Source organism: Carassius carassius, chromosome 21 (genome assembly GCF_963082965.1).
Source record: "Carassius carassius chromosome 21, fCarCar2.1, whole genome shotgun sequence".
Classification (NCBI taxonomy): Eukaryota; Metazoa; Chordata; class Actinopteri; order Cypriniformes; family Cyprinidae; genus Carassius; species Carassius carassius.
In genome coordinates, this window is record NC_081775.1 from 1,277,235 (window position 1) to 1,302,500 (window position 25,266).

The window sequence follows — 25,266 nt, forward strand, 5'->3', positions numbered from 1 at the left end:
CTATACTTCATGTTGAGCATAAATATAAAGCCTACTGATAAAGGACACCGTCAACAGTATTGACGGCAAAATAGACTGTTTGACAGGTGCAATATTTGAAAATCGATAATTATTTATTTATTTTTTAAATTACATTTATATCTGAATTTATGTCAACCTATAGACTTTCAAACATCAAAGTGTCATGAATTAATATGTATTTGTGTACAAAATGACATATAAACATATTTTCCTATTCTATTTTGCCTGGAAACGCTTCCAACACACGTGCCTGTCGCGTGAAAAATAGGCGTCGGTTCTATTTCTAGCATGCACACGTTTTCCGCGCGGCACGCGTCTCACGCAGGCAGTCTGCAAGCTCTAACCTGTTAAAGAGTAACTAAACCCTAAACCAACTTTTTTTAGTTAATGATCTGTAAGATTGGGGCTTTATTAGTGCTGTTCATTGATTCGAGTAACTTTTTTGACATTTGAGAATAAAGTGTTTTAATTTAGTGCTGCCCTCTTCAGGTTGAACGGTGGCTACTGCAGTAGATTTTTCCTATTGGATGTTGCGGTGGCAGGTGACGTAAGCAGTTTCCAGCTCACCACGCCCCTTGGTACGAGCTACCACGCCCTTGGCAGTATAAAACCATCTTGTTCCGTCAAAATCACTGTAGTGGTTTGCCAACCGCCATTAAAACAACAGAAGAAGAAGAAGAAATCACTGTAGTGAGTCAGGAGTTGGAATTGCGAGTATTCAAAACGACCAGGATAGACTATTATAGCATCTATTTAGCATAGCATTTATATAGTAATTTAGATTATTTCGTGTAGCCTATGTAGTTAATTAGCATAGTTGTTAGTGTAACGTTAGTATTGTTTGAAGCATAGTCAGTTAGTAGCATAGTATTGCATCAGTTAGGATAGCTTCAAGTTAGCGTAGATTTATCTGTATTTAGTACAGTGGTCAGGATGGTACGGAGGTGTGTTGCTGGTTGCTACAGCACTGGTGGACTGCATGGTTTACCAGCAGACTCTAAAAGTAAGCGCCAGTGGTTGCATGCATTTGGCCTGGAAGACCGCAAGTTCCCGCCTAGAGCTCGAGTGTGCAAACTGCATTTTACACGGGATTGCTTCTCCAACGCAATGGAGGTGGAAATGGGCTTCTCCACACAGCTCGCGCTGAAAAGCGACGCGGTGCGGGAGTTAAGACCGCAGTTTGAGCCAGCGGCTCGAAATTGATATGAACAGACACCTCGACACCCTCCACTTCAGGTGAAAGTGGGGGAGAAATGATCCTCTACTTCAAATGATCGCTCTGTTGCAAAGCTACTTGCGTCACTACAGTCACTCTCCATTTTAGCGTCTCTGACAGCAGCTGTCAATCAATCCGTCACTGCGAGTCTCAGGTTCACGCCCCACTCGCTCAGCCCCGCCCTCGGTTCATCCCCTCTATCTCCGCTGTGATCTGCCCACTTTTCAGCATTTTTCAAATATTGCCAGTGGGTGGAGTCAGGCTCTGAGCAGGGGTTTAGTTACCCTTTATCATGGGAGCAGAATTAAAAACGGACACGCCACGCGACACGTGTTGGAAGCGTTTCCAGGCAAAATAGAATAGGAAAATATGTTAATATGTCATTTTGTACACAAATACATCTTAATTCATGACATTTTGATGTTTGAAAGTCTATAGGTTGACATAAATTCAGATATAAATGTAATTTAAAAAATAAATAAATAATTATCGATTTTCAAATATTGCACCTGTCAAACATAGTCTATTTTGCCGTCAATACTGTTGACGGTGTCCTTTATCAGTAGGCTTTATATTTATGCTCAACATGAAGTATAGATATTGTTGTCATGAAGACAAGAGCCTGGTCTGTCGGTGGTCTCCCTCTATGTCACCTGTTTGCGCTGAACGCTGAGACTTCCACCACTTCATATGATCGCTTGGAAACACGAAAATGTACTTATGTTCCGCGCACAAAATATTGCATTCCGTCATTCGGTACACACGTGCACTGTACCGAAAGCCCTGCACCGAAACGGTCCGGTACGAATACACACCCCACCTGGTGGACTCAATTTTTTGGACTTCAATACTCTAAATAATACCTTTAAGATTAATCGGGCTAAGCATTTTATTAAAAACCCTCTCGATTAGGAATTTTATTCCCCATTATATATTCTCTCATTTTGGTGGTCTGGACTTTATTTTGAAATGTAACTACAATGTAGACAAACTCCCTGTAAAACTGTCCACTTTTCACTAGCAGGTCCTTTTAGCTTGGTCTCTTATCTACAAACATAATTTCTCACCCCACAGGTATCTAATTTAGAATAACAGAGATATTTGATATAAGAACAAGTCTTTTTATTTTGAGAGTTGGGTACGTAATCAGATTCTGCTGCTGGAGCTTGCAGCTATTTAATGCAGAGGGGTGACTTTTCTCCTATAGAGAATTTTTATCAACATATAACATTCCTGTTACGCCGAAAGAATTCGCAATTGTATTGGACAATATTCCATCATGCGCAATCATGCTTTTTAAGTATACTGGCAGACTTTCACCTCCCCGATGTGGCTGAATCACCAAGATGGAAGAATCTGTTTTTCCCAACTTCCACATTCAATTCAATTCAAGTTTATTTGTATAGCGCTTTTTACAATACAAATCGTAACAAAGCAACTTTACAGAAAATTAAGTTTCTACAATATTTAGTAGCTTATAAGTGGTGACTGTCAGTTTGTGCGCGTATGACAGGATTTTTCAGAAAAAATTAATACAAGACGTAGTCAGCCAGACGATGAACATTATTAATATTATTAATAATTAATAATTATTATATGATGCAGTCACACTTGTGGCAATATTTGTTAGTTCTGTTGTTGATTCAAGGTTAGCATCATCTGGGGTCCTCTGAGGGTCAGCATCATCTCTTCTCAGGTGTTCTGGATCCAGACTGGAGCTTGTGTAAATCCTAGTTACCACGGGATGAAGATCCCAGCAGAAACAGAGAAACAAACAGAGACATCATTAGCATAGCTGCTGATCCAACAAAGTAAAGTTAATTAGTTTAACCCAAGCTAAAGAATAAGAATGCACATTTGATCAGATGCAACTACACTCACAATTTAAGAGATACATTATTCGAATGCTTGGCGAAAGAGATGTGTTTTTAATCTAGATTTAAACAGAGAGAGTGTGTCTGAACCCCGAACATTATCAGGAAGGCTATTCCAGAGTTTGCTGTCTAATATAACACCCAGATTTCTGACTGTAGAGGAAGTAACAGTACATCCGTCTAGTTGCAGATTGTAATCTACAAGATTCTGTGTAGTGTTTATTGGTCCAATAATTAATATCTCTGTCTTATCCGAATTTAATAAGAGAAAATTATTGGTCATCCAGGTAGGATCTAAACCATCATAGAGCCTGCCCTTGAATACCTGTATAGTTTTGTAATCGATCTATGAGTATGTCATGATCTATGGTGTCGAACGCAGCACTAAGATCAAATAAGACTAGAAATGAGATGCAGTCTTGATCTGACGCAAGAAGCAGGTCATTTGTAATTTTAACAAGTGCAGTTTCTGTGCTATGGTGGGGCCTAAAACCTGACTGAAATTCTTCATACAGATCATTTTTATGCAGGAAGGTGCTCAATTGAGCAGACACAACTTTTTCTAAAATTTTAGACATAAATGGAAGATTTGAAATAGGCCTATAATTTGCCAGTACACTAGGATCTAGTTTTGGTTTCTTAATAAGAGGCTTGATAACCGCCAGCTTGAATGGTTTTGGGACGTGACCTAAAGATAACGACGAGTTAATGATATTGAGAAGCGGTTCTTCGGCTACAGGTAACAACTCTTTCAGTAATTTAGTGGGTACAGGATCTAATAAACATGTTGTTGGTTTAGATACAGTGATAAGTTTATTTAGTTCTTCCTGTCCTATATTTGTAAAGCACTGCAGTTTATCTTTGGGTGTGATGGATGAAACTGAAGTGTTAGACACTGTAGAATCTACATTCGCTATTGTATTTCTAATGTTATCTATTTTATCAGTGAAGAAATTCCTAAAGTCATTACTATTAAACGTTGGTGGAATATTTGAATCAGGTGGCGTCTGGTTATTTGTTAATTTAGCCACTGTGCTAAATAAAAACCTTGGATAGTTTTGGTTATTTTCAATGAGTTTGTGGATATGCTCTGCCCTAGCAGTTTTTAGAGCCTGTCTAAAGTTGGACATACTGTTTTTCCATGCAATTCTAAAAACTTCCAAGTTAGTTTTTCTCCATTTGCGTTCAAGACTACGAGTTTCTTTCTTGAGAGAGTGAGTATTACTGTTATACCATGGCACAGTACGTTTTTCTCTAACCTTTTTCAATTTGATGGGGTCAACAGCTTCTAATGTATTAGAGAAAATAGTGCCCATGTTGTCAGTAATTTCGTCTAATTCATGTGTATTTTTGGGTACAAATAGCAGTTGAGATAGATCAGGCAGGTTATTTGCGAATCTGTCTTTGGTGACTGGAACAATAGTTCTGCCCAGACGGTATCGCTGAGACATATAGTTAATATCAGTTATACGCAGCATGCACGATACAAGGAAATGGTCTGTAATATCATCACTTTGGGGTACAATATCTATAGCAGTAAGATCGATTCCATGCGATATAATTAAATCTAGTGTATGATTAAAACGATGAGTGGGCCCGGTGACATTTTGCTAGACTCCAAAGGAGTTTATTAGGTCAGTAAACGCAAGTCCTAATGTATCATTTGCATTATCAACGTGAATATTAAAATCTCCCATGATTAGCGCCTTATCAACTGTAACTAGAAGGTCTGAGAGGAAATCTGCAAATTCTTTTAGGAATTCTGTATACGGCCCTGGTGGTCTATACACAGTAGCCAGAGCAAGAGATACATTAGATTTATTTTGCATGTCTGACAGTGTAACATTTAGCAGAAGTATTTCAAAAGAGTTAAACCTGTATCCTGTTTTCTGGGTAACATTGTATATACATAATAATAAGAACATCCATGCATTATTTCAGAAAGAGATTGTTTCTATTCCAAATGTTACATTTCATTGGAACTGATTTGTAAATGACATTGATTGGAAAAAGGTTTGGATTATTCCTCACAGATATTTGTTAGTAAATAAGGTGAAAGAAGTAAAGTATCTTTCAAAATAATTCACAGATATTACCCTGCTAATCATTAAATTTAAAAGGGACATCAATACAAACTGTTCTTTTTGTGAAGACCACCCTGAAACTGTTTTGCACCTCTTTTTGGCAAAACCTCAGCAGAATCATCAGTGACCATATTTATAAAGACTTTGCCTTATTGTGCTATTTTTTTTAATATAAAAGTCAAAGTAAAGAAAAAAAGTACTTCATTATAAACTTATTAATTCTTTTGGCAAAATTTCACATTCATAAATGTCAATTCAGCTCTAAAAATTCTTGTTTTGTACTTTTTATCCATGAAGTTGAACATTATATTAATCTGATTTCTGGCTCAAACAACAAAAAGGCTGTTAAAACTATCAACATATAGTCCTCCTTCACTTTGTAATGACCTGTAAGCTTCCCCTGGCTATTTTATTTTATTTTCTGTTTACCTCTGTGTTTTTGTATGTTATATATATTTTTGCTAATCACATTTGATTTGTACCTTTTATGTGCAAAAAAAAAAAAAGACTTCAAAGGTCTTTTTCGACCCCTCCCCTTAATGCATTTCAGGCGAGGCAGGGCGCATCTCAAACAAGCCTAATGTGAGTGTACCATAGACGGTTAGTTAGGTGTGTGTACACATAGACATCATGTGTGTACATCGGTTGTACACTCGAAATCAGAATGAATTGTGGGTAAAAAGTAGTGGATGAATGTAGGGAACGAAGTCGTTCACTCAGAAGTCGGACAGCACTACAAAATGGCTGACACCCGATATAGTGCACTATGTAGTGGATAGGGAGCGGTTTCGGAAACAACAGGAGTTTCTGTTTTTACTTCCGCAAATTGTTGAGACAGGAAGTAAATCAGAGTTTGGATTCGGATGTGCCTCGATGACGTCCTGTGTTTAAAAGCTTCCTCCGAAGGTAGCACTTTAGAGTGTTTTTTATTTATTTATTTATTTTTAATTCCGCAAATTGTCGTTTTTGTATTTGATACATAAAGTGAAAGCTGCGCGCCACTTATTGAAAGAGCAAGCGTTAGAGTCGCGCAGCTCGCGCTCCTGACGATCAGGAAAGAGAAACAATGCGAGCATAGAGGAGTGTTTCCACTCAGAGCCGTGTGCTGAAGACGTGTCGATATCTCAGGATCACACACACACACACACACACACACACCTCATGACCCGAGCTGAACTTTAGCCCCAGCTCATCGAAGCAGGTGAACAGTCGCTAGAGAGAGAGAGAGAGAGAGAGAGATGAAGTGTACTTCCCTGAGGATGAACACACTGGTGAGTATCATATCTTATTAAACACGATCATATCATGTTTCAGATGTGCTGCTGTTTTCTCAGAATCAGGTGTCGATATGGTCATGCCAGCTATTGGCTCATTTATTGTGTTGGAGAAACAATAACAACGACAGAACATACTTTTTGGCCATTTTAATAATCAAACACAACACAAGCAGCACTGCGGCCATATTCCTGAACATATGAATCCATAAACACTCATCAACAACAAGTATCTGTCATTAAGAATGAGAGGGGTTTGTTCTTGTTTAAATCACGAAGTTAAGAAGCTTTGGCCTGTTTTGAGCAGCTGTACCATTCACCCAGAGGCAGTGTTCATATACAGCTGTCAAGACAGATGTTTAATGCTTTCAAAGAAGTCTCTTCTGCTCACAAAGCCTGCTTTTATTTGATCCAAAGTAAGACATATTTAAAATAACTGTTTTCTATGTGAATGTGTGTAAACTGTGATTTCAGAGCTGTATTTTCAGCACCATTACTCCAGTCACATGATCTTCAGAAATCATTCTGATTGGCTGCTCAAAAAATATTTATTATTATTATTATTATGTTTCAAACAGCTGCGAACATTTTTCTCATGTTTCTTTAATGGATAGGAAGTTCAGAAGAACAGCATTTATCTGAAGTGACATTGTAAATATCTTGAGCATCTCTTTTGATCAGTTTAAAGCATCCGTGCTCAATAAAAGTCTACATTTCTAATCCCCCCCCCCCCGTGATCCCAAAATAACTAAAATAAACAATGATACAGACTCTAAGCCTATTTCAGATAAATACTGATCTTTTTATTATTCAGAAATCCTGAAAAAAATTATTGTTTTAAATATTGATAATAATAATAAATGTTTCTTAAGCAGCAAATCAGCACATTAGAACTATTTCTGAAGGGAGTAGTGATGCTGAAAATTCAGGAATTAATTTCATTTGAACAGATATTTGCAGTTATTTTAAACAGTACAAATATTTCACAATGTTTCGGATCAAGTAAATGCAGGCCTGCCGAGCAGAAGAGCGTGTTCAGAAGTCAGGGTTGGTGCTGTCCTTGCCGTGCTCTTCTGAAGCCTGTGTGTGTGTGTGTGTGTGTGTGTTGCAGGTCTGACTGTAGCATGTGAAGTCTCCGAGCACTCGTGCAGCATGAGCGGCGCTGGGAAAGCCTCGCTCTGGCCCTCGTTCAGCATCTTCAGGCCGCGCTCGGAGCGAGTGCTGCTGGCCCGCAGCGTGAGCGCTCCTGGAGAACCGGTGCTGAAGATCACCATCACAGAGACCACGCTGATCGAGGCCCACGCCGGCGTCTGGAGCTCCAGGGCTCTCTCATACCTGACGCTCTGGTACTTCTTCAGCTTCTGCACGCTCTTCCTCAACAAGTACATCCTGTCTCTGCTGGAGGGGGAGCCCAGCATGCTCGGTGAGCACACACACACACACACACACACACACACATCAAGTGCTCTGGAGGAGAGACACAAACATAGAGAAGGAGCATTTAAATACAGAGCAATTACAATCTAACCATTGCTACAGTAAAATTAGGGGTTGCACTTTATTACAAGGTGTCCCTGTTAATTATACATTTAACTACATGTACATACTATATGCTTAGGGCTAGGATGTAATTATGCATAATGTATTGTAGGGCTGCACGATAAATCGCGAGCAATATTTAATGCGCATCTTGTCAGTGAAGCTGGTTCTGTGATCAGCTGTAAATCTCCTTCACCATGGAGCAGCGTTATCTTTGAGTGTTCGGTGTCCGGTGCCTGACGGTCTTCTCTCTTCAGGTGCTGTCCAGATGCTCTCCACCACCGTCATCGGCTGTGCTAAGATGTTTGTTCCTTGCCCTCTGTACAGTCACAAATCCCGCGCCGAAAACCCCCCCAACTTCCTCATGATCATGCTGTTTGTGGGACTGATGAGGTGTGCTTCACTTCTTCTTCATGTGTCGGCTTGCTCTAAACAAAATCTGATGTGGCTTGTGTGCTTCATAAACTGGAAAGTGTTTAATTGTGTTAGGGAGAATTTCACAAACAGGTCATATAATTAGAAATATCATCAAAAAGTTGATTTATTTCACTAATTCCATTCAAAAAGTGAAACTTGTATATTATATTAATTCATTACACACAGACTGATATATTTCAAATTGTTTATTTCTTTAAATTTTTATGATTAAAACTGACAACTAAGGATAATCCCAAATTCAGTATCTCAGAAAATTAGAATATTGTGAAAAGGTTCAATACTGAAGACACCTGGTGCCACACTCTAATCAGCTAATTAACTCAAAACCTGCAAAGCCTTTAAATGATCTCTCAGTCTAGTTCTGTAGACTACACAATCATGGGGAAGACTGCTGACCTTACAGTTCTCCAAAAGACGACCATTTCTAGATATTCTAAAAATCCTTTCTTTGTATTGGTCTTGAGTTATTTTCAAATTTTCTGAGATACTGAATTTGGGATTTTCTTTAGTTGTCAGTTATAATCATCAAAATTAAAAGAAAAAAACATTTGAAATATATTAGTCTGTGTGTAATGAATGAATATAATATACAAGTTTCACTTTCTGAATGGAATTAATGAAATAAATCATCATTTTGATGATATTCTGATTATATGACCAGCACCTGTACATTTAGTCACTGTGGATGAGGACAGTAGAAGCAATCAGAATCACAATGATAGAAGAGTCTGTTAGCTAAACACGGTACACGTAGCAAGGGTTTTTATTTTTGTTCATTATATAACTGATAAAAACAAAACAGAGTAAGAATAGAGAAAGCTAATGTTAGAGGTATTTTTTTTAATAGAAAACAAGAAGTTAGAGAACTAATAGAGTGCAAGTCTTAAAGGGTTTTTAGATTAAAAAAAGAAAACAGATAAAATAGAATTAGAATAGAGAGTGATAGAGTTAGAGGGTCTAGATATTTCAGTATTTATATATAATAATATATAAATCAATATATATCATATAAAATAGATTTCACCTCAAAGGACTCATTTTATGTTGAATAAGCAAAACAAGGCCTGTCTTTAAAGGGTTAGTTCACCCAATAATCACAATTATTACTCTCATGTCGTTCCAAACCCGTGAGACCTCCGTTCATCTTCTGAACACAGTTTAAGATATTTTAGATTTAGTCCGAGAGCTCTCAGTCCCTCCATTGAAGCTGTGTGTACGGTCTACTGTCCATGTCCAGAAAGGTAAGAAAACATCATCAAAGTAGTCCATGTGACATCAGAGGGTCAGTTAGAATATTTTGAAGCATCGAAAATACATTTTGGTCCAAAAATAGCAAAAACTACGACTTTATTCAGCATTGTCTTCTCTTCCGGGTCTGTTGTGAGAGAGAGTTCAAATCAAAGTGGTTTTTTGGCCACGATCATGGACCACAAAACCAGTCATAAGGGTCATTTATATATATATATATATATATATATATATAAATATAAAATTCTTAGCAGTGCATATTACTAATCAAAAATTAAGTTTTTATATATTTATGGTAGGAAATTTACCAAATATCTTCATACCACATGATCTTTAATGAATATCCTAATAATTTTTGTCATAAAAGAGAAATGGATCATTTTGACCTGTACTGTAACACCTGTGGACTGTTAGTCTTCATTTGTTCCTTTGATTTAGTCTCCTCTTGATTGTGTTGTTTAGGTGTGTCAGGTCATTATCATCATTAACGTTCCCTGGATTAGTTCCTGTCTGTTGTGTTCTAGTTGGTCCAGTTTTCATTCTCATTCGTTTCCTTGTGCACTAAACTGTGATCCATACAATGTATTGTTGGCTATTACTACAAGTATACCTCAGCGACTCAAGACTGGTTCTGTGCTCCAGGGACACAGATAATGAATATGCTGTTTTTTTATGGAGTGAAATATGACCCAGACATGTTTTGTGAGAATTACACAATAGTAGTCAGGTTAGTAATACAACAGTGACTTGTTTTGCTTCTCTTCCTGTGTGTGTGTGTGTGTCAGGTTCGTAACAGTGGTGCTGGGTCTGGTCAGTCTGAAGAACGTGGCCGTGTCGTTTGCTGAGACAGTCAAGAGCTCGGCGCCCATCTTCACCGTCATCATGTCCCGTCTCATACTGGGAGAATACACAGGTGCGCACTAGTGCGCTTTATTTTTCATCAAAACCCAACAAAAATAGTCATATTATTACATTTACATTTATATTTACATTTATTCATTTAGCAGACGCTTTTATCCAAAGCGACTTACAGATGAAGACAGTGGAAGCAATCAAAAACAACAAAAAGAGCAATGATATATAAGTGCTATAACAAGTCTCAGTTAGGTTAACACAGTACACCTAGCATGGGATTTTAAATAATATAATATAAAGAAAACAGATAGAATAAAAAAAGAATAGAGCAAGCTAGTGTTAGAGGTCTTGTATATATATATACACACACACACACACACACACACACACACACACAATTGCATAATAAATGAAAAGAAAATAGAATATAAAAAGATTAGAAAGGTAGTTGGATATTTTTTAAAGAATAGAATTAGAATAGTGAGTGTTAAAGTTCGAGGGTCAAATAAAGATGGAAGAGATGTGTTTTAAGCCGATTCTTGAAGATGGCTAAGGACTCAGCTGCTCGGATTGAGTTGTGCAGGTCATTCCACCAGGAGGGAACATTTAATTTAAAAGTCCGTAAAAGTGACTTTGTGCTTCTTTGGGATGGCACAATCAAGTGACGTTCACTTACAGAACGCAAGCTTCTAGAGGCACATAAGTCTGAAGTAACAAATTTAGGTAAATGGGTGCAGAGCCAGTGGTAGTTCTGTAGGCAAACATCAATGCCTTGAATTTTATGCGAGCAGCTATTGGAAGCCAGTGCAAATTGATAAACAGAGGTGTGACGTGTATTCTTTTTGGCTCATTAAAACTTAATCTTGCTGCCGCGTTCTGAATTAATTGTAAAGGTTTGATAGAATTGGCTGGAAGACCTGCCAAGAGAGCATTGCAATAGTCCAGCCACAGAACAAGAGCTTGAACAAGGAGTTGTGCAGCATGTTCCCAAAGAAAGGGCTTGATCTTCTTGATGTTGAATAAAGCAAATCTGCAGGATCGGACAGTTTTAGCACTGTGGTCTGAGAAAGTCAGCTGATCATCAATCATAACTGCAAGGCTTCTAGCTGTTTTTGAAGGAGTTATGGTTGATGTGCCTAACTTGATGGTGAAATTGTGATGAAACGATGGGTTTGCTGGAATCACAAGCAGTTCTGTCTTGGCAAGGTTAAGTTGAAGGTGATGGTCCATCATCCAGGAAGAAATGTCTGTTAGACAAGCTGAGATGTGAATAGCTACCGTCGGATCATCAGGATGGAATGAGAGGTAGAGTTGAGTGTCGTCAGCATAGCAGTGGTATGAAAAGCCATGTTTCTGAATGACAGAACCTAATGATGCCATGTAGACAGAGAAGAGAAGTGGTCCAAGAACTGAGCCCTGAGGCACCCCAGTAGTTAGATGTTGTGACTTGGACACCTCACCTCTCCAAGATACTTTGAAGGACCTATCTGATAGGTAAGATTCAAACTATTGAAGTGTGGTTCCTGAGATGCCCTTTGCCAGTAGGGTTGATAGGAGGATCTGGTGGTTAACCGTGTCAGAAGCAGTGGACAGATCAAGCAGGATAAGTACTGAAGATTTGGATTCTGCTCTTGCCAATCTTAGAGCTTCAACGACTGAGAGCAAGGCCGTCTCAGCTGAATGTCCACTTCTGAAGCCAGATTGGTTGCTGTCAAGGAGGTTGTTGTGTGTGAGAAATGTAGAGACTTGTTTGAACACAGCTCGTTCAAGTGTTTTTGCAATAAAAGGAAGAAGGGAAACTGGTCTGTAGTTCTCTAAAAGAGATGGGTTGAGGTTGGGTTTCTTAAGTAGTGGAGTTATACATGCCTGTCTAAATGTCGAGGGAATAACACCAGTGTGGAGGGAAGTATTGATGATGTGAGTGAGTGCAGGTACAACTGCAGGAGAAATGGCTTGAAGGAGATGAGATGGAATAGGATCAAGCGGGCAAGTAGTAGGGTGATTAGAAAGGATGAGTTTGGAGACTTCTGCCTCATATATTATGAAATAATAATATCTGTAGTATTTGAAATGATTTACTGACTCAAGTCAAAAGAACACAGTCCTAGCAGGGGTCTATACTATTCTGATCTCCAGAAACTTGTTCGTAAAGTTATGATTTTTAAGCCTTTTTTGAATTAAATAAGTTGTTTCTGCTCACAAACACTGCATTTCTTTGATTAAAAATACTGTAAAACAGTAATATTGTGAAATACTTAAAACATCTGTTTCTGTGATGCTCCGCTGTATTTTCAGCATCATTCCTCCAGTCTTCAGTGTCACATGATCTTCAGAAATCAGAATAATATACTGATTTACTGCTCAAGAAACATTTCTGATTATTATCAATGTTGAAAACAGTTATGATGCTGAATAATTTTGTGGAAACCGAGATACAAAAGTGACAGTAAAGATATTTAAAATGTTACAGGAGATTTGTTTCAACAAATAAATACTGTTCTTTTGAACTTCCTGTACATGCTTTCTAAAAAAAATATGAAGCTGCTACTGCTCTACTGAGAATAATATGATCACTGCTAACAACTGAGCACCAATATTAAACGATAATAACTGATAGTAAATCATCATATTATTCTGATTTCTGAAGATCATGTGTGTGTGATTGTGTGTCTGTGTCTGGGTGTGTCTGTGTGTGTGTGTCTGTGGGTGTATCTGTGTGTGTGTGTGTGTGTCTGTGTGTGTGATTGTGTGTCTGTGTCTGGGTGTGTCTGTGTGTGTGTGTCTGTGATTGTGTGTGTGTGTCTGTGGGTGTGTGTGTGTGTGTGTGTGTGTGTGTGTGTGTGTGTGTGTGTGTGTGTGTGTGTGTGTGCTGCAGGGTTCTGGGTGAATCTGTCTCTGGTTCCTGTGATGGCGGGTCTGGCTCTCTGCACTGCCACCGAGGTCAGCTTCAACATGCTGGGCTTCTCTGCCGCTCTCTCCACCAACGTCATGGACTGGTGCTGCTCTCTCTCTCTCACACACACACACACACACACACACACACTTCACCCTGAGCTCCAGTCTAATGCGCAGTCTTTGTGTCTTAGCTTGCAGAATGTGTTTTCCAAGAAGCTGCTGAGTGGAGACAAGTATAAGCTGAGGTGAGCACACACAGCACATGACGCTTTCTGCAGGCTCACCCAGACATAATGATAATCACAATATCTTCATCTTTCCTTCTCAAACTTTGAAATCAGTGGCTAAAAGCTCTTCAATTGGAACAGAAAGTCTTGAATGGTCCTAGAGTTGTGGCATTAGTCATGAGCGTGGTGTGTGTGTGTGTGTGTGTGTGTGTGTGTCTAGTCCTCCAGAGCTTCAGTTCTACACCAGCGCCGCTGCGGTCATCATGCTCGTCCCTGCCTGGATCTTCCTTATGGTCAGTCTGTGCAAACACACACCACACTCTCAGATCACACAGACACTGCATCAGAGACAGTCATCAGTCACAGGTTTAAAACATAATGTGTAGGGAGACTACTTCCAACACTTTAATAAAGTAATGCAGCTGAAGTAGAAGCACTAAACTGTGTGTGTGTGTGTGTGTGTGCAGGACCTGCCGCTGACGGGGAAGAGCGAGCGCTCCTTCAGACTGTCTCAGGACATCGTGCTGCTGCTGCTGTTCGACGGCGTGCTCTTCCACCTGCAGAGCGTCACGGCCTACGCTCTCATGGGACGCATCTCCCCCGTCACCTTCAGGTGCACACCTCACACATCAATAATATCAATGTGTGAGATGTGATGGGATCATCATCAGTCTGTCTGGAGTGACATGAAGAAACAGAACAAAAGGAGACAGACTCAATCCAGAAGAGCTGTGTCTCAGAGACGCAGAGACAAACCTCCTGCAGACCTGCAGTACTGTTAAAGTCAGGCGTCAGTGTGTGTGACATCTTCCAGGTACCTTCAGGGCTTCAAACGTGAGCTGAACGTCGTTCGTTTGTTTGAGACACAGGATTGAGTCTGTCTCCGTTTGTTCTGTTTCTTCATGTCACTCCAGACAGACTGATGATGATCCCATCACATCTCACACACTCTCACTGCATTATTACAATTAACGGACAAATTAATGCATGGAAATATGAACTGATATGTCCTACTGACACACTACAGCAAGTCGTTTTTTTCTGGTGACAGTACTAGTGCTGTAATGGTTTTGGCCAGCACTGTTCTTAATGAAATGTGACCTGGACATTGTCTGTGTCAGGTTTTGTAGTCTGGTTTGTAACTGTGAGTGTTTGTGTCGTCGTCAGTGTGGCCAGCACGGTGAAGCACGCTCTGTCCATCTGGCTGAGCATCATCGTGTTCAGTAACCCCATCACGCTGGTGTCGGCTGCCGGGACCCTGATGGTGTTCCTGGGAGTCCTGCTCTACAACAAGGCCAAGCAGATGCAGAGAGACTCTCTGGTCCAGCACGCTCTGGACCAGTCCACCGAGTCCCAGCAGAAGCCCATCCTCCAGGACGCAGACGCTGCCTCCGCCGAATAACAGTCCTGCACTGATGCTGTCCTCAAACCTTTCACACTGAGAGCCAATCAAGCCTTCTCTAACTGCCTATAGTTCTGCTTCCTGAAAACTGAAAGAGACTCGTTGCAGTATTCTGTGGGCTACATGGAGACAACACAAATCTCATTTGAGAGAGTGAGTGACTCTCACCAGCAAACATCCAGCTCATATTTTACCCAACATTAATGATAAAAAAAGAAATTATAGCTTGCAGCAGGACATTGTTTTAAGGACCATTTTTTCTTTTTTTCATTATTGATTCTTTGAGAATAATGTCAGTGTTAAAAGCATCCTAAATTAGGCTTTGTGCAACATTTCTGTTGCAGCTCATTTCTTAATTGAACAATCTCACATTCCACTGCTTTAGTGAAGAGTAGAGCGATCTAGTTTTTGTGTATTTTCTGACTTTGTTCAGTCCACATGCAGTGACCACAGCGAATCCCAATCTTTGTCCAGCCTGTGTTTTCTCTCAGATGATGATGATTTACTGTAATCACGTGCATCGCTGCAGAAACTGACAGCTTTGTTACACATCGTCTCACTTATTTTGGATCTGGAATTCCCGATTATGTCCAGATTATCAAATTACTTGAAGTTTCCCTGTGTTTTCCCTCAGCATCTTCAAATGTTGTTTTGTTTTTTTCTCATTTGTTCTCTTTAAAATCAGTTTGAGTTCTCTCTGTGAATTGTGTTTTAAATGATATGACACAAACTGACTTGTCAAATGAAATTATGAATCTCCTGACAGAAAATATTTGCAAGGTGTTATAATTTTTTGTATTTGTTTTTATCTTATTCAGTTATTAACTGTGGTGGGTTGTGTATGTGATATATAAAATGATGTATGTTTGTACAATAACCACTAGTGGGAATTGTCTGTATAATTTGGTCTTTATTTGTGCATTGGTAACATTTTGATTTATATGAATTTTGCATTTCTTTATTAAAGCATACAGTGCAAGATTTGTGTTTCATGTATGTACTAGCTGTAAAAATCATTTTAATTATAAAATGTTTTTCGAAGTTGAATGATTGATTAATGTGTCCACCCTGTCATCGTGATATTTTACACTATCTATATAATCCAGTGTGTTTGATAGCTAGGTGTGAGGGCAATAACATGCAAACAATAAACTGTTTTCTCCAAATACGAAAACATGCATGTGCGAATTATACGAGTTTCTTTAAAAACACATTGCATAAAATATTTTATGCATTTATAATTTGAAAGCAAACAAATAACCCTGTTTAGGAAAGGGACATCATACCTTTCAGAAAATATAATTTGCATCTTAATTTTGCAATGAAAATGTATTTAACAGTAATATATATGTCGATGACAGGGTGGACATATCTTATTTTGCGGACCTCTATCTCACACACTTACAGTCCCATCTAAGGCATAAAATGCCAAAAATAAAGATTCAAATGTCAAAAAAAATGTCTTTAAACTATATTTTATGTAGAGCTGGGTAGATTACTCACAAATTGTAGTCCATTACTGATTCCAAATTACACAATAAAAATTTTAGTTAGTATCGTAATCCATTTCATTATACATTTTAGATGAATTAATTTAACAATGATGAAATTAAGGACATGGCTGAAAAGTTTAATATTGAAGTTAAAACAACTGCAGCATACAGCCCATGGAGCAATGGCCTTTTAGAAAGGCACAATCAGACCCTCACTGAAGTGTTGCTAAAGGTGAAGATTGACAACAACTGTGACTGGAAGACAGCCCTAGATTGGGCACTAATGGCAAAGAACTCTCTGCACAATGTCCATGGTTATATTCCCTACCAATTAGTGTTTGGGCAGAACCCAAATCTACCCCCAGTCCTCACTGATAAGCCCCCTGCTATGGAAACAAGTAAGAGTACTTAGATAGCTAAGCAAATCACAACACTACATGCAATGAGAAAAGCATTCACAGAAGCAGAATGCTCAGAGAGAATTAGAAGAGCTCTTCGTAAGCAACTGTGACCCATTCATGACAAATATGAAATGGGGGACAAAGTGTATTATAAGCGAGTAGATGTAATGAGTGGAAAGGTCCAGGTGTGGTCATAGAGCCAAGATGGTGTGGTGGTATTTGTCAGGCACGGCGCAAACTATGTTTGGGTGCATCAGTCTAGACTAAGAAAGGTGGATGATCCACAAACAAAACTGGAGAAGACAGAAAGAGAACAAATGAAAACATATGAAAATCCTACAGTAACACCAGCAGCAGATCTCAGTGACACTGAAAGGGAAAATGAGGAAGTGACACCAGCAAATGATGGACCTACTAATGCTGAAGATGACAGTGAACCTCCTACATCAATGCTGCCAGGAGGAGATAATCTTGATCAATCCCAGATGACACAAACACACTCATCCATGGGCTGTGAAGGCCTAAGACTAAACATTGGCCAAACGGTGAAATACATCGACAATCAAAGTGGACAAACCCACACTGGGAAAATCCTCAGCCGAGCAGGAAAGGCTACTGGAAAGCACAAGAACTGGTATAATTTGAAGTACATTGAACCTGAGGAAATTGCTGGGACAACTGGATCAGTCGATCTTGGACAGATGGACAGTGTTCAGGCAATTCCATCTGAACATTCTTAGTTGAGCACTGACTACAATGAGGATGATATACCGATAGTACATGATGATCTCTTCATAGCTCTTCATGATCTCTTCATACTCTTTGAAGAAGTGAAAGATGAAGTGCAGAAGTGCATCTCCACGAGATGGGTGTGCACACTAAAAGAAACAACTGCTAGAGTTCTGCCTAAAGCTAGACTTGTTGCGAGAGGCTTTGAAGAAACAAACACTCAAGACCTTCCCAAAGACTCACCTACATGTAGTTCAGAGTCTCTAAAAATGATCATGGCAGTCATATGTCAGAATGAATGGCAGCTAAACTCCATGGACATTAAAGCAGCCTTTTTAGAAGGTAAAGAGTTAACCAGAGACATTTAAATTCGCCCACCAAAAGAAGCGCAGAGCAAATAAATTATATGGAAGTTAAAAAAACAGATGCTTCTTTATTCTGGTATAATAGGCTGAAAGACCCCATGCAACAACTGGGTGCTACAGTGTCAAAGGTAGATCCAGCTGTATTTTACTGGCTGGATGATTCCTGCAAAGTGATGGGGATTCTAGCATCTCACATGGATGACTTATTTGGGGTGGTACAGATGCATTCTCCACAAATATCATTCCTCAATTGAAAGATGCCTTTCAAGTTGGACAGGAAGAGCATGACAGTTTCAACTATATTGGAATAGAAGTACATTCTCTGGAGGATGAAATACATTTACAACAAGGAACGTACATAAAAAATCTGCAACCCATTCCAGTGGACTCTACCAGAGCAACACAGCGTGAAGCTTCACTGACAGACGTTGAAATGGACATACTGAACTCAAAGATTGGACAAATATTGTGGGTTACAAGGCAAAGCAGACCTGACATAATGTGTGACATATCCATCTTGGCATCTAACACAAAACATGCTACTGTTCAGACCCTGCATTGTGCAAATAAACTCATCAGAAAACTAAAATCAGAAGAGGTCACCTTGAGGTTCCAGTACCTAGGGAAAGGTTAATTTAGTGGTGTACAGTGATTCCTCAATGGGAAACCTTTCAGATGGTGGGACACAGGGTGGACATTTCATCATTCTATGGGAGAAAATTCTCACCTATATCCTGGCAGTCAAAACACATCAGAGGAGTTGTACGGAGTACCTTAGCAGGAGAGACTTTGGCACTTGCAGATGGGATTGACAGTGCTGTTTTCCTCGCTACACTCTACTCTGAGATTACCACTGGTGACTGCTCCTGCAACAACTTGTTAACTAGTTATGCATAAAAAAGAAGAGAAAAGAGGGGATAGATATTGTTAACATATGTTTTATCTTCTTTGCATGTGCGAAGAGCACCATTTTTGAGATTAGCGTGTTTTTTTTTTGTTTGGTTCAGTCTTGTATATGTAGCTGCTGTGGTTGAGCGTGTTTGAGCAGTAAAGAGTGTTATTGCTAAGAACAGTTGTGGTTATTGAGTCAACAATTAGAGAAGATGGGGCGTCACCTGGACTCTGGATCTCTCAACCTAGTGCTCTGTGTGTCATCACAGATTTAAATCTGTGCACGTCCCGCAGAGCAGTTCAAAACTGCGGTCGGAGTATGGGCTTAGCGGTTGTGGGTTATTAATCGGTAACAGCAATGTGACCTGCGGACAAAAGAGGGAGAGGCATTCAAAGTCTCTCTCCCCAGAAAGCCGGCAGCTAGGCCTCATCACCTGAGCCGATTGAACTTCAGGACTTCAGGGAGGGGGGTCATTCTGATTATAACACTTCCCGCCCTGCTCCACCACAACAGCTGGGAAACGCTGGCCCTCAGTCAAAGCTCGTTTTCGTGGAACCGAAAGTCTTTGACAGCCGCAGCAGCCACCCCTCAGGGAAACAAAAAGAGGCGGTTGACCTGAGACGTCAGTTTGGCATCAAGAAGGGTTTGGAGACAACACTCTGTCCCAGTTGAGACAGTTTAGAACGCGAGGGCACGTTTTTTATATAATCTCAAATAGAAGGTGTTTGAGGGATGGTATGCAGATAGAAACATTGTTCCTTTCTTGTTTTCAGTTTGGTAAGTGCTGTACGTCCTACAGGACCTTCTTGATAAGGGCAGAGCCTTCTCTGCAGTTTAGGTTTATCTGTCCGCTATCTTGGCATGTCATGTTGGTCTTAACTCGGGTACTATTGGCCAACACCCTCTCATCTGTCGATTTATGAGAGGGGCATGCAGGCTACACCCAGTATCGAAGCCTCTGGTCATGCCTTGGGATTTGTCTGTGGTTCTGAACGCTTTCTCAAAAGCTCCTTTTGAGCCCATTGATAACATTACTTATAAGACAGCTCTATTACTTGCTTTCACTACAGCAAAAAGGGTGAGTGAGCTACATGGTTTATCAGTTCACTCCTCGGCTACATGCTTTATCAGTTGTGATAACATGCTATCGTGTTATGTTACAATAATGTGAATATAGAGCCCCCAGTAGGACTACGAGCACACTCTACTAGAGGTATAGCTACATCCTGGGCTCTGTTTAGAGACATTTCTATTCAAGAAATTTTGGAGGCAGCCAACTGGTCTTCTCCGCACACATTTGCTTGTTTCTATGGACTGGATGTGACAGAACCCTCTCTGGCTCACTCACATGAACTTGAAGTGAGGTATCTCACAAACATTGCCCTCCTTGCCTGTCCTGCACGGAGAAGAGATGAAGCAGGCCTCTCTGATCGCTGCAGTGATTGGTCAGACGTGGTGTTATTGGTGCTCCCATGATCGGTCACACCTGAGGCGTTCCCATAGTGAGATACTAAACAAATGTTAGAAGGAGAACCGGCATTATGTCAGTAACCTAACGCTTTGTTGTAATTAACAACATGAAGTGCACATTATATTACATCAAGTTTCCCAAACTGGGGTGCATAAAGCAACTACAGGGTGTTTTGAGAGTTTAATGAAAAGCTAACAATCAATTAAATTATATATATAAAAAAAATTAAAATCATGTGGTTAAATAACGTAATTCAAATCAAATTTATGTGTGCTCATCAGTAACTGATGCAATGTTGAAACCATTTATAAAACTGAAATGATTTGTGTAAATCAAATGCTGTGTAGCAACTGGACTAATGACTGATCTGTGTGTGAATAACCTCAAAACTGGAAGACTTAAGATGAAAAAGGGCAATTAGGGCAAACAATATGTAACCTATAAAAAAGTAACTGTAGTCCGATTACGAGTATTTTCAAATGTAATTTACTATAAGTAGCCTACTTTTTCTTTTTGGAATCTGATTACGTAATCCAGATAACTCGTAATTAGTTTCTAGCCAGCTCTGATTGTATGTCGAATTTCTGCCAGTTCTGCTTCAACAACTGAATGAATAGATGTTTCTGTTCTGCACATGAGCGCCGGAGGGTGGCAGACGCGTCTTCAAACCGGAAATCGTCTGACCTGGATGTGATTACGCCGAAGGAAGAAGTGAATTTTTCTTCCGGTGTTGTGAAAACGCGCCGAGCACATCACAGGTGAGTAAAAGAGTGATTATCAACAATGATTTAATAACTTATCAGTTTCAGCGCGCTAGTGAGAGGTTTAATAGGTGTTTGTACGTGTCGTTTCTTTTGTTTGAGTACTCAGCGTTACTAACTTACACGTGTAAACTTGATGTGATCGTCCACTCAGAACAACACCGCTAGGAAACTCATTCTTGCATGTTTACGCTCTATGACGGAGAATGAAGCAGAGAGTGAGATGTTAAGGAGTCGTGACTGTGTGTGTTGCAGTGGGGTGTGATTTGGAGCTGATGGGGGACGAAAAGGAAACCTGGAAAGTTAAGACATTAGACGAAATCCTACAAGAGAAGAAACGCAGACGAGAGCTGGAAGAGAAGAGTGACCCTAAACGCCCGAAGAACGTGAGATCCGACACACACACACACACACACACACACACACCAGCATCATCAGAGACACACACTGGCCTTTGAATCACATCTTCACACAGCTGCATAAACAATGATCAAACGATTCTTTTTCAGTTTATGGTTTATCCATGTTTTCTCGTAGGGAATCGCACGGTTGGCTACACTATTATTATTATTATTATTATTATTATTATTAACCTCCTGTAATGTTGTGAAACTGGGTACAACTGAGTTTGGGGCCGGTTTGACAAAAAAGCAGTGCTAAAAAATACTGAAGTCCTGTTAAAAACATGGAGTATGATTCCTGTTTTAATTGTACTTAAAGGAGTATTTATTGATATCAAGGGAACTTTGTCTCTGGAATTTTGGAAATATTCCAATTTTAAAACTTAGTGGGAATTAATTGGAAATTAGGGAAAATTTTTAAAACTAACATTAACAAACTATATAATCAATAGATTATATTATCAATATAATCAATAAATATATAATCAATTAGTTTGGCCATTGGCTCACATGCATGCAAACTAATACAACAACAACAAAAAAGAATAATTTTTTGGGGGGAATTTGTGATGCTTTTTTCAGGATTTATTGATGAATAAAACTTATGAACTGTGTTTATTCAAAATATAAATCTTGTCTAACAATATAAGTCTTTACATTTGCTTTTTATTAATTTAACACATCATTGTTGAATGATATGATGATTTCTGAAGATCATGTGACACTGAAGACTGGAGGAATGATTTGTGTACAGAGATGCATTATATTTCTGAATCAGTTTGATCTATTGATTACATGATTCGCAGTGCTCTGTGGGAGTGGATGGGTGGTAACTCTTTCTCTGTGTGGACTGATGTGTGTCTGGCAGACGGATGATCGGGAATCCAAACGGGACACTCCGGAGGAAGGAGAGCTACGAGACAACAGGATGGAAATAACCATCAGGAATTCCCCCTACACACGGGAAGACTCGACGGAGGACAGGTGTGTGTGTGTGTGTGTGTGTGTGTGTGTGTGTGAGATCCGCTCATGCTGAATGTGTCTCTGCAGAGGAGAGGAGGACGAGTCTCTGGCCATCAAACCCCCCCCACAGCAGATGACACGGAAAGACAAGTCCTACCACAGAAAAGAGGAGAAGAGGAAGGACAAGAGGAGGCGCAGGAGTCACTCTGCAGAAGGAGGTCTGACCTTACACACACTCACCCGACTCCAATCAGACACATTTACAGCCGAAATATAAAACATCCCAGAAAATCAATCAATGGGTGCCAGTATCAGTGAATCTAGGATTTTCAGCACTGACGCTAGAAATTGACCAGAGATGTAAAGATATTCACTGAAGTGTTTGTGATTTAAGATCTGGTTCATGTGCTTGAGCTTTAGAGCTTGGGCTTGTTTTTGCTAATCGTGATCTTCAGTTCACTACGATTTCTAGTGTGGAGTTTGTCATGTGTTTCTGTCTGATGTTGTTCACAGCTGGGAAACACACGCACACCAAAGACAAGGAGAAGGAGCGAGAAGATGAGAGAAGGAAGAGACCGTGGCGGGACGACACTAAATCTAGACTAGATTACGAACGCGAGAAACGGAGGGATCAAGCCAGAGCTCACTCCCGCCGAGAGAGGTCACTCACACACACACACACACACACACACACACACACACACACACACACACACACACACACACACACACACACACATCACTTACACACACAAACACTCTCACACACTCACACACAGACACACACTCTCACACTCACACACTCACACTCACACACTCACACACTCACACACACACACACATCACTTACACACACAAACACTCTCACACACTCACACACTCTCACACTCACACTCACACACACACACACACACACACACACACACACACACACACACACACACACACACACAGACTCACACACACAGACTCACTCACTCACACACACACAGACACACACACACACACACACATCACTTACACACACACACACACACACACACACACACACACACACACACACACACACACACACAGACTCACACACACAGACTCACTCACTCACACACACACAGACACACACACACACACACACATCACTTACACACACAAACACACACACACACACACACACTCACACACACACACACACACACACACACACACACACACACACACACACACACACACACACACACACACACACACACACACACAACACTCTCACACACTCACACACAGACACACACTCTCACACTCACACACTCACACTCTCACACTCACACACTCACACACTCACACACTCACACACACACACACACACACACACACACACACACACACACACACACACACACACACACATCACTTACACACACAAACACTCTCACACACTCACACACTCTCACACTCACACTCACACACACACACACACACACACACACACACACACACACACAGACTCACACACACAGACTCACTCACTCACACACACACAGACACACACACACACACACACATCACTTACACACACAAACACTCTCACACACTCACACACTCTCACACTCACACTCACACTCACACACACACACACACACACACACACACACACACACAGAATCACACACACAGACTCACTCACTCACACACACACAGACACACACACACACACATCACTTACACACACAAACACTCTCACACACTCACACACAGACACACACTCTCACACTCACACACTCACACACACACACACACACACAGACACACACACACACACACACACACACACACACACACACACACAGACACACACACATCACTTACACACACAAACACTCTCACACACTCACACACAGACACACACTCTCACACTCACACTCACACTCACACACACACACACACACACACACACAGAATCACACACACAGACTCACTCACTCACACACACACACGGACACAGACACAGACTCACACACACACACATCACTTACACACACAAACACTCTCTCACACACACACACACACACACACACAGACTCACTCACACACACACACACACACTGAATGAATGATGATGTATTATATACACACACGTGTTCTGATCACAACATTACAGCAGTTAACACAATCGACAGCTTTAATCGATCAATCTCTTATCCACCATTAACTGATCATCGATGAATCGCTGACATCCCTAATTTCTGAAGATCATGTGACACTGAGGACGAGTAACGATGCTGAAAATACAGCTATTACAGTATTATTAACTTACATGATCAAATAAATGCAGACTTGATGATCAAAAGAGGCTTCTTACACAAACTTGTGCATGTTGTATGTGAGAGTGTGTGTGTGTGTGTGTATGCATTTCACATGATGCAAGATTTTGGTTGTCATCAGTCGAAGGAGGTTGTTGTCCTCAGCCTGCTGAATGCTGGAGGGCAGAAAGCTTGTGTGATGTGAAGCGTCTGCTGACTCCTGTGCTGTGCTGTGAATCTCAGGGATCGACTGGAGCAGCTGGAGCGCCAGCGGGAACGAGAGCGCAAGCTCCGAGAGCAGCAGCAGAAGGAGCAGAGAGAGCTGAAGGAGCGAGAGAGGAGAGAAGAGGAGCGCCGCAAGCAGAGAGAGCCCCGCAGGGACGGTGCGCAGCTGCACTACACCTCTACACTCAGCCTTTA

The 25,266-nt window shown here is 40.4% G+C and overlaps 3 protein-coding genes across 5 annotated transcripts in view; 2 read left to right on the forward strand and 1 right to left on the reverse strand.

The window, feature by feature from the left end:
* Positions 1-25,266, reverse strand: part of LOC132097344 (uncharacterized) — a 404,710-nt gene that overhangs the window by 94,667 nt on the left and 284,777 nt on the right. The gene's annotated exons all lie outside the window — the stretch shown is intronic.
* Positions 6,224-16,052, forward strand: LOC132097335 (solute carrier family 35 member E2A-like). Its single transcript, XM_059502971.1, has 9 exons — positions 6,224-6,466; positions 7,581-7,892; positions 8,266-8,401; positions 10,480-10,607; positions 13,425-13,545; positions 13,636-13,689; positions 13,892-13,964; positions 14,139-14,284; positions 14,839-16,052. The coding sequence occupies exons 2-9, from the start codon at positions 7,622-7,624 to the stop codon at positions 15,071-15,073; spliced, it is 1,164 nt and encodes a 387-aa protein (XP_059358954.1). The 5' UTR covers positions 6,224-6,466; positions 7,581-7,621; the 3' UTR covers positions 15,074-16,052.
* LOC132097336 (cyclin-dependent kinase 11B-like) overlaps positions 21,087-25,266 on the forward strand; it is a 29,250-nt gene continuing 25,070 nt past the window's right edge. Inside the window, exons 1-6 of one of the 3 annotated variants that reach the window (XM_059502972.1) lie at positions 21,087-21,182; positions 21,441-21,571; positions 22,455-22,570; positions 22,637-22,767; positions 23,063-23,210; positions 25,090-25,229. In XM_059502972.1, coding sequence (XP_059358955.1) covers positions 21,461-21,571; positions 22,455-22,570; positions 22,637-22,767; positions 23,063-23,210; positions 25,090-25,229 — 646 coding nt within the window. In that variant the 5' untranslated portion in view covers positions 21,087-21,182; positions 21,441-21,460. Of the gene's footprint in view, positions 21,183-21,440; positions 21,572-22,454; positions 22,571-22,636; positions 22,768-23,062; positions 23,211-25,089; positions 25,230-25,266 lie in introns of those variants that run through there. The other 2 variants (XM_059502973.1, XM_059502974.1) reach the window with 2 other exon arrangements.

Bases quoted from the DNA above. Each gene is read 5' to 3' on its own strand.
- LOC132097335 (XM_059502971.1), top strand. From the start codon at position 7,622: ATGAGCGGCGCTGGGAAAGCCTCGCTCTGGCCCTCGTTCAGCATCTTC. The intron at 8,402-10,479 runs GTGTGCTTCACT...TGTGTGTGTCAG, and splicing joins CTGTTTGTGGGACTGATGAG to GTTCGTAACAGTGGTGCTGG. The intron at 13,546-13,635 runs GTGCTGCTCTCT...TTTGTGTCTTAG, and splicing joins TCCACCAACGTCATGGACTG to CTTGCAGAATGTGTTTTCCA.